Source organism: Pinus tabuliformis, chromosome 9 (genome assembly GCF_031772625.1).
Source record: "Pinus tabuliformis cultivar Carrire ecotype Pingquan chromosome 9, CPIR1, whole genome shotgun sequence".
Classification (NCBI taxonomy): Eukaryota; Viridiplantae; Streptophyta; class Pinopsida; order Pinales; family Pinaceae; genus Pinus; species Pinus tabuliformis.
Window position 1 is genome coordinate 500462109 of NC_142307.1, and position 10468 is coordinate 500472576.

General features: G+C 32.3%; 1 protein-coding gene across 2 annotated transcripts; it reads right to left on the reverse strand.

Annotated features, from left to right (window-relative positions):
• Positions 1-671: 671 nt before the first annotated feature.
• On the reverse strand, positions 672-4489 carry LOC149149411 (gamma-tocopherol methyltransferase, chloroplastic-like). Of its 2 annotated transcripts, XR_016262314.1 has the most exons (8): positions 4219-4489; positions 2758-2927; positions 2548-2652; positions 2299-2409; positions 1867-1959; positions 1696-1783; positions 1149-1455; positions 674-1099 (listed from the first exon to the last, which is right to left on the reverse strand). XR_016262314.1 is itself a non-coding variant. In XM_089438383.1 (7 exons), the coding sequence occupies exons 1-7, from the start codon at positions 4424-4426 to the stop codon at positions 1352-1354; spliced, it is 879 nt and encodes a 292-aa protein (XP_089294509.1). In that variant the 5' UTR covers positions 4427-4489; the 3' UTR covers positions 672-1351. The 2 variants fall into 2 exon arrangements, 1 of the variants encoding a protein (XP_089294509.1); XM_089438383.1 differs by having other exon boundaries at positions 672-1455.
• Positions 4490-10468: the final 5979 nt, after the last annotated feature.

The window sequence follows — 10468 nt, forward strand, 5'->3', positions numbered from 1 at the left end:
TGGCCTTCAATCTGCCCTTGGGGTTAGGCCAGACAAATAAATGCAGCCACATAATTGAAAAAAATTAAAAAAAATTATATATATTATTTTAATTTAAAATATATTTTAACAAAAAAAACGAAATAAATGTTAATGTGATATTAAACTTGTAATATTGACAAATATATATATATATATATATATATATATATATATATATATATATATATATATATATATACATCTTTTATTAGCAGCTAGCTCCTGAGGTTAGACCTTACTCGTAGATGTGGCCACTCAGTGAACCACTCACTGAACCACAATTGAAAAAAAGAAAATTAAAATATATATATATATATATATATATATATATATATATATATATTATATTAATTTAAAATATATTTTAATAAAAAACAAAATGTTAAACCAAGCTTGTAATATTGATTAAAATATGTAGTTGGGTTGACATCTTTTATTAGCCTTTCTCAATTAAAAATAACCATGGCCAAGAACCAGATACTCTTCAGATATTTTACTTTTAGCAAATCGATATGAAAACGAACACCCAAAACATACGTTGGCTTAGAAACTTTATTGGCAATTTTAAATAAAAGCTCTCAAGGCAGAAGAATCACAAGTTCAGAAATTTTGGAACGCCCTCCCCGCTTCTGCCAGCCTCGATTTATTAACATTGGCAAATTTATCGTAGACACTTTATTAACCCTTTGAAACCAAGACTCTCCCGGCAAAGAACCAAAAGTTCACGAATTTTGGAATGCCATTTTACCCTACACCACAGGGATGCACACTGAAGCACAGTTATTACAGCCTTGTTAATTACACTTTGGCCAATTTTATTACATAACAATACCCATGTGATACAGGGACGCACACTGAAGCACATTTACTATAGCCTTGTTAATTACACTTTGGCCAATTTCATTACATAACAATACCCATGTGACTCAATATTCACACTCGACATTCTGTTGTGTATAGGCCTTGAGGCGTATTGCCGCCGCTCCCGAAATAAACTTGAAATACAGATCACTCCCTTGTCAAACCACGCATACACTCTGAAAAAATTCCCAAATTACAAAACAAACCATGCATATACCTGGAAAATTACATTCACTAATAATGTTTTTAACAAACCATGCATATACTTGGAAAATTACTTCCAAAATTCTAATTCAAACCATGCATATACTTGTAAAATTAGTTCCAGCCATAATGGGTTTAATCACTCAACCTCTGTAACTCTCAAAAAAGTATTTACGTACAAACAAACACACATTTGGAATAACTTTTTTATGCTTTCAGACATGTTTCATAGCATTAATGACTGTAGATTTATTCTGCAAGCGCTTCATGCAGGTTTCTGAGCGGTAATAACTGCATATTTTAGTAGCTCTTGCTTGAAGCCGTCCAAAAATAGATGAACAGGAGATGCACCTTTCATAGTCCTGAACGCTGTCGAAGAAACAAAATTAAATCACCAACAGAAAAGTAGTCTAAACTCCGATTATTGAGTTTATCAACCAACATCAAAGTGAGTTCTTTAGGTAACTGAATCTTTTTTTTGATCATCTGTACACATGAATGAAATTATCTTCTTATCTTCGCCTATTTCCTAAAAATTAAGGCATACTGAGAAACCAAAAGAAAGTGAAGACCATCAGGTGTAGCAGATTGGAGTAAAAGGAACCTTACCAGCTTCAAGGAAAACTGAAGTGAGTTTATTTACGAATGATGAAAAAAAAGGAAGTACATTTTCTGACCAGTCTGTAGTTTTGATATTCTGTTGGACAAAAAATTGATAATCAGTCAGAGATGTACTGCATGCAGTTTATTTGGTTGCCAACTGTCAAAATACAACTTCACCTGTAGTGACAAAGCTTGTGCCATCCTCACATAGTCAGCGGTGGAACACCAAGCAGGAAGGCAACATGCACGACTAAGCTTGTCCAAGAGCTCCTGATGTCAATTCAAAATTTGCCATGTCAGAGCGCAACACTTAAACATGCCTTCCTAAATTTTTGCAGTGTTTTCAATAGATTTGCATCCATTGCTAGCTCCATAATGTTTACTGGATCTTCATATTCACACGGGTTTTAATTGACCCCTCGCCCGAAGTAGACCCATAGCCTAGTTGCAATATTTCACGTGGTTTAGCTGCAACCATGTATATTGTAACTAAACTAAAGGACCCTTCTCCATATGTAACCTTGTAACATTTTGAACGACTTAATTATGCTAAAATAATTGCAATAGTTCCTCTAGTCCTAGTGCAATTCACAGTTTTTATTCATGTACCTGCTCACTAGGCTGCAGAGAGGTCTCCCCTTTCAGGAGGTCTCTGTGGCAGCAGGTGGTTATTATTATGATACCTCCAGGAGCTGCCACTCGGACCAGCTCTTGCATGAACTGTTAAACAAATCAAGACATATACATCACTTCCTTTGTCAATTCTAAAACAATAAATGATTGAAAAACTTTGTTTAAAATCAGAGTCATGTCAATTTACTAGAGAAAAAGAAAATAGACAGACAGATGTTAGACCACCTTTTCTTTATCCGGCATGTGCTCCCCACTCTCCATTGCCCAGACCAGATCAAAGTGCCCATCTGGAAAAGGCTGGTCTAATGCGTCAGCCAGTTGAAAAGCAACCTGTTCGAACGTGGGAAAATCAAATGAAAATATTGAACGAGGATAAACTAGTGACGATCTAAATTGAAATATCCGGAACCCTTACTAGCGAAAAATATCATATACCTTATCGCTGAGACCTTCGGCAGCAGTAAGGGCGGTGGCCCTTTCAACCTGCCATGCGCTGATGGTGATGCCCTCAACCTGGGCTCCATATTTCCTACTCAAATACCTCGAGCTCCCTCCTAAGCCGCATCCCACGTCAACCACACGCCTCGGTCTCTTCAATTCCTCATCTTTAACACAACGAACGATAAATATAAAACATTCGCGTCTAATAGCAATCGAAATGTCACTCCGAACCACCCAATTCTCGGATATGCATATTTAAAAAGTGATCCACTTAAAAATAAACTGTGACGAACTGATCGCAACTAATTGTTTTGAGGGTGTACCAACCAATCCAAGTAGCACCCAACACAAATCAATCACCCACCTAAAAGAACAAAGAATCTAATGATCCAATAATCACGCTAAACAAATACATCCATCAAGGTTTTTCATTACGCTAAACAAATACATCCATCAAGGTTTTTCATTACACTAAAACTAATGAGGTGAAAATATAATACTTTTTTTATAGAGGAGAATTAAACCTCTCCCATTTTTTAATATTATGTTAGGTTTTTTATTACACCAAAATTTATAAGTATTAGTAAACTTTTAAACCATTATCATTACCTTTTTTAAATGATCGCATAGTAGATCTCAAGTGGCAATTAGTCTTTGTGATCAATTCCCAATAAAATGATTGTGAGAATCCAACCACTAGCTATCATTATTTATATTACAAATTTCTAATTTTTTTTTGAAAACTAATAAATAAAAGTTAAGTCAAACAATTCATTTAGTTCTTATCCATCAAATTTCCAATTCTAAGATATTTCCAAAATAAACCATCCAATTAAAAAAACAAAGTATCTAACTCTCACTCAAGAAAAAACAAAGTATCTAACTCTCACTCAAGATAAATTCATCAATGGAACTACCTAAAATCAAATCTGTAATTGTATAACCATGTTATAAAAATTGGTATAGCTATTTCTTACCATCAAATTTCCAATTTTAAGATGTTTCCAAAAAAAAACCATCCAATTAAAAGAACAAATTATATAACTCTCTCTCAAGATAAATTCATCAATAAAATTACCTAAAATCAAATCAGTAATTGTATAACAATGTTATAAAATTTGTTATGGCTATTTCCTACCATCAAATTTCCAATTCTAAGATATTTCCAAAATAAACCATCCAATTAAAAAAAAACTATCCAACTCTCACTCAAAATAGATTATCAATAAAATTACCTAAAATCAAATCAGTAATTGTATAAGGATGTTATAAAATTTGATATGGCTATTTCTTAGCATCAAATTTCCAATTCTCAAAAATTTCCAAAATAAACCATCCAATTAAGATAACAAACTATCTAACTCTCACTGAAGATAAATTCATCAATGAAACTACCTAAAATCAAATCAATAATTGTATAATGATGTTATGAAAATTGGTATGGCTATTTCTTACCAGAGATGCCGGCAAACTTGACAGTCTCTTCGACCAATCTGACCGTGGCAGCTTTGTGATCGACAAGATTGTCGGGCGGAGAAGGTACGTCGTAGAAGCCGACGTGCAAATGCTCCCCACGATCGTCCTCCCACTCGGCCGAGAACTGATCGTAGAACTCCGCAGCATGCGAAGGCAAAACGCTCACCTCACCATTGGCCCCCGACATTCTGAATATAGTCAGTCGCTCCTTAGAATTCAAGTACAACGCAACACAGCAGACGAAGGCTGATACATTCATCTCTATTTATAATGCTTACTTACAATATGAATGTCTGCATTATTTGGTCGTGGACGTATTCATCAGCTTCAATATCCATTCTTTCATATTCACCTAATAATTAAATAAAATTTTCTCTACCAATTCCACGACATTTCATTACTGTTTCCAGGATCTTTTGTGATCTGCTGCAATTGTGCTGAACATCCACCGCATCATCGTCAAAATTATTTTTGTATCTTCCTATCAAGACAAAATGGGTCCTGCTTGCAGCCGACACAAGGACTAAGGACTAGTAAAACCTAAATTACATATTCCCTTAACATAAATATCTCACTCTACATCGGAGAGAAAATAACAAATCCTTATCTCCATCACGGAATTCAGAGCACCTCCACATACCGATATGCGACTTTCATATTTTCACTCTGAAAGCAAAGACAAACTGTCTTCTTCTCCCTCACGGGACTCAAGGGAGTCAAGTCATTTCTTGGCATTTTCTAGAAGTTATCTTCTAGAAAATATGAGATTTTTATTTAATAAGACATTCATACACACCATATCTTCTAGAAGATAGGGACATCATTGGAGTCATGTGCGAAGAAATCCATCTCTAAAATTTGATATTCTAATTAAAAAAAAGCACGATTTAAAAAAATACAGATGCATGACTTATTGTCCTTAGAAAATTTTTACCTCGTCTAGTCAATTAATGAATCATTTTAAATTAAATTTAGTAGACACTTGCAGGTTAAAAGTAGGTTTTTATTAATTGACCTGTAAATTTTAAATAAAATAATTAAATTAGCATAAGTGTATAAATTTTTTCTAAAATATCTCAAAATTGGTAATCAATTTAATTATATAAAACAATTCAATCTAATTTTCATCTTCAATAACCACTAAGCCTAAAAAAAAATAAGAAAGTCTAAGTAAATTGTCTATGTAAATCAATCTTGCATGGTTCGTTGTCGATCCATAAGTTTGGACCATTCATCCCATTTCAAACGATAATTGTCAAAGAAACTATAATATCTTACCAAACTATCCATCATCTGATATTTAGAGCAAGATTAGCTTTTAGGATCTATAATATCTTACCAAACTATCCATCATCTGATATTTAGAGCAAGATTAGCTTTTAGGATTTAATATACACTTGACAAAGAATTACAAATTGTATTTGATAACTTGCCATGAGTTATTAAAAAAATTTAGATCAATTAAGAGATCACTATAACCCCAAGGAAGGGCATTCCACCATGATTAGAAATGTGACTATAGCCTTAAGGAACGGCATTCTACCCTAATTAGAAATTGGACAAAATATGATAAGCATAGAAGAAAATTGGATTAACGTTGTTATTTATATTAAAAATATGAATATGCGGATTCCCTTTTAGACATCCATGGCTTAATTATGAGAAAAGCAATTAAAATTAAAATTGATATTTATACTTTAAATCGTAAGAACAAGAATATATTATTTACCTTGGATTTGCATAGTGGTTGAGAATGCCTCAGTGTATTCTATGTTTTATTTGTAATATGGTAGGGGAGTATGTTAGCAATTTTATTTTTATTTTAGCATCTTAGTTGTTATTTTTATTTTTCATTATTAAATTTTAATGTTAATTTTATTTATTTATATTTATTGATATATAATGTTTATAAATATGTTATTTTATATAGTCTTTAGAGTTAGTTAAGTTGATTAAGTTTCCATAGTTAAAGTACTATTTCTAATGAGAAATTAGCATACTCTTGTCGCAGTTCAATTGATAGAAATTAATTATTTTAAGTAAATCAACTTTATACAAATATTAGGTGGATATGGAATTCACCAATTTATGGGGACCAACCATATAGAATATATATATATATATATATAGATATATCCAACAATTTTATCAACCAGTATAGATCCATGTTAAGCCTAGATCTATATCAAACATTTTTAGATGCAAATCTCTTTTAGAGTGCAAAACCTTCAAAAATTTGATTCTTCTGAACACTTATGGATTTGGAGTTAACACACACATATTCCATGTGGCAACTCCATATTAATCATGGAGGAAATTACACCACTAATAAAATATTTTAACCATAAGGAAAAAAAATTGTTTTCATTTTCTTTATATAATATATATTTATTATCTATTTCTCTCTTTCTTTTTCTAAATGGATATTTACATTATTCTACTATCTATATATATATATATATATATATATATATATATATATATATATATATATATCTATATCTTTAAAATATTATATGTCAATTCCACATTAAAGATTAAAGAAATTGCAAAATCTTACTCATACCTTGAATTATAAAGCAAGTATGTAAATATTTATTGAGAGAAAGAAAAAGAGAAATATAAAATCAGTATATATTATATAAAGCAGATGGAAATAATTATTTTCTTATTGTTAAAATATTTTATTAGTGGAGTAGTTGTTTCATGATTAACATGGAGTTGTCACATGGTGTATATATATATATGATTGAAATATTTTATTTATGTCTCACGCTATAATAATATTTTAGATGTGACATGCCAATTCCATATTGAATAGTCAAAACATCACACATTTTGCTCGTCCTAAAAATTAGAATTTTTTTACTTTCAATTACTTTTTCTCTTAACACTAACATTATTTTTAGATACCACATCTCAATTGTATATTAAGTAATGAAGCAATTATACATCTCCCTTATATTAAAAAATAGAAAAAAATTGTAAATAAATTTTATTTTATTTGTACTTTTAATTATTTTATTTCCCTCTCTAAAAGTAAAAAATTATAATTAAATTAAAATTAAAATAAAAATATTTTATTTATTTTTATTATTTCCCTTCATTAATTTATTAATATAAATATTATTTATTAATTTTAGAAATAATGATAGTGCACGATATCTTCTCCATAGTACCTTACAGTATATAATAGAGCCCCATCTTCCCTATACTATATTATAGAGCATGTGTAGGTGTTTGAATAAATAAAAACTTGTCACTCGTGATCATATTTCATTTAACACCATGTTTTTAACATGGTATTTGATGAGCCCCAAAAATGGATGATTATTTGGGCTCATTCAACCTCCTAATTCGACTTAATCCACCATTCTCATTAGTTTATTGCATGTTTTGATTATATTTATGCTAATAGAGTGAATTGGGTTAGTCATTATCCCAACAGGTCTAATGTGTGCTTTGTGTAGCCTTTTTGGTCAATTTGGAGACAAAGTCAATGGTTGAAATGAGCACTTGGCAGCCAAATTCGTGGAGAGTATTTTTAGGAAGGTGTTCCCTTCATTTATGGGCCCTTACCTCGAATTCTCCACCATCAGCTCGGAGTTAAAGGGCCACCAAATCAATTAGCACAAGGGCAGCCAAGCAAGTCAAGTAGGACTACTGTTAACTACATGTTTTGGGCAGCCGAGTCCCTAAAGTTTAGAAGGACTGTTGAGGTCCTCAATTTGTATAAATAAGAAGGCTTAGGGCCTCATTTTGGTTAGCTAGTGGTTAGTCATTTTGTAGCTAGTAGTTAGTCACTTTATAGTCATTGTGTATTCATTTTGTAGTCATTTTGTAGTTTGATTTTTAGGCAGTAGATTAGCTTTGCTTTCAGCACATTTTCAAGTTCTCCTTGTGGATAGTTTTTGGAATGTAACATTTCTTTTGATCAATAAAGATGAATCCAGCTTTGCACCAGCTCTAAATCTCTCTTATGAGGCTGTAGCTCTTGGGGTTGGGCCCATCTCAAGCGCCCAGTACCTCCTTTGTTTACTTTCATGTGTCTTTGCTGCATTCTTAGAAGAAAATCTGCTATTTAGATTTAAATATTGTGTTGTTGTTTAGGTTGCTCTTGATGATTAAAAAGGTTTTTCATGTTCAGATTTGCTTGATAGGTTAATCATAGGGAAGATCTTCAGAAAAAGGCTACCAAACACCTTGGATCTCACCTCCCCCTCAGTGGAATCATGAGTTGGGACCAATGTCACTTTGCTGCCAACAAAAACGTTGTTTTGCTTTGCCATGCAATTCTTAGTGTTGGAATCCTCTTTTGTAGATGCTAATATTAGTAGTGTTTAAATGCTTCAGTTGATGATTTCTTAGTGGCATAAGTTAGTTCACGCATTTCATTTCGAATAAACTATTGTTCATTTCCTGTTGTTTTTACTTAGGTCAGAATAGAGTAAAGTAACTAGGTCATAGGTTTTATAAGTGTTTGTTTGTTTAGTTTGAAAAACCACTTGCAGAGTACCTATTACCCGTCCTTACCTGCACATACTCCAACCAACCTACCTGTTTCATCCTTCACTTAGAACCCTTACCTTACATTTGCCTCATTCGCTTACTTTGCCATGATTCTCATCTTCTTATGCAACATTGTTTCATCCCTCCTTGAACAAATCTCACCATTTGCACCACTCCTCAACTCCATCCTCCAATTCTTGAACTCCCCTACACCCCTATTTCACCTCCATACTCGTTCCTCCACCTTTTTCCCTCCATCCATTCTCCAAAGTCCTCTTTTCAGAACATCCTGTAGAAATCTCTGAACATCCTGTAGAACCCCTCATACTTCTTGTAGAAGCTCACAAATGAGGTTTCTTGATAGACAAACTTTGTGAAACTCTCCGGAAGGGTGTTAGGGACCCCTTGGACCCTCTTTGAACCTTCTCAACCTTTTCCAAGCATTTCTCCTCCTTGATCCACCTCTGCACAGTAAAAAAATAGTTAAAAGCACAGGCATGATAACTCTAACAACTTATTCAAAAATACAAAAAGATGTTTTCTTCAGATAGAGGTAGTCTAGACACATGTATTTTACCTTCATAGAAGTAATGGCATCTCTGTCAGTACTTTGCATGCTCTCCTTTGTGTCAGTAGGACTAGCTGGTAGAATTAGGGTTTGCTAGGGTTCGCATTTCTTTTTGGCTTTCGGTTTCTTTCCGCAAGTAGATTAGCTTCCTTTGAGTTAGCTTCCATCAATCAGTTAAAAAGCTTCTTCTAAGACCTCATAGAAGTTGGCTTAAGCTCTTAGCGGACTTGTGCCAGCTCACCAAGTGACAGCTGCGGCAAGAGCTAGTACTTGTGCATACATCACTGTCGCTTCCAAGTTTGTTATGAACTATCGGGTTGATAAAATTAAAGAAGGGAGTTCCAGGAGTTGCAGCATTATTGCTGCAATACTGGGGCCCACCAGTGTTCACCAAATCAATAGAAAATGAAATAGTAAACTTCATATATTAAATTAATAACTGCTTTCCTATTTTATAATCGGTTTCCTATTTTATTATTTTGTGAGTGATGAAAATAATACCATACTCAATTGATAGAGAGAAAAGGGAAAAGAAAATAATACAGAAAATGAAATATTAAACACTATTTAATAGAGTAATAATTGGTTTATTGTTTTTCTATTTGGTAAGGTATAAAAATAATATTATATTTAATGGATAGAAAAAAAGAAAGAAAGAAAGATAATAAGTTAATATTTACTTCACAAAGTGCATGTATTTATATTTATGTGAATAAGCATGCTTTTTTAAAAATAAGGTTTGCATAATTTTGACTTAATTATTAATAATGGTGAAGTGGATGGTAGGGATCTAATCTCTATTGAATATTCTAAACTATTTTTAGTAATATACACAAATTAAATGTTGAGATTTATCTCAAAGGTAGTTATGCTCTTTTTGGTTTTTTAATTAGATTGATCAAGTGAAAAAATACCATATGAACACGTGCCATATGAAGTGGGTTATGATTTTTTTCTTGGCATGTGGTATTCATAAGTCATGTTATGGCCCATGGTATTGTAACAAAAATTATTCAAAAATTAAGAATCTTCATGATAAGAGGGAGTAAATCTGCATGGTTAAAAATTTTATATCATGTTTTTTTAATCTAAAATAAAAGTATAACTATTCCAATAGGCTTCTCTATTTTCAGATAGAGCTTCTAGAATTTA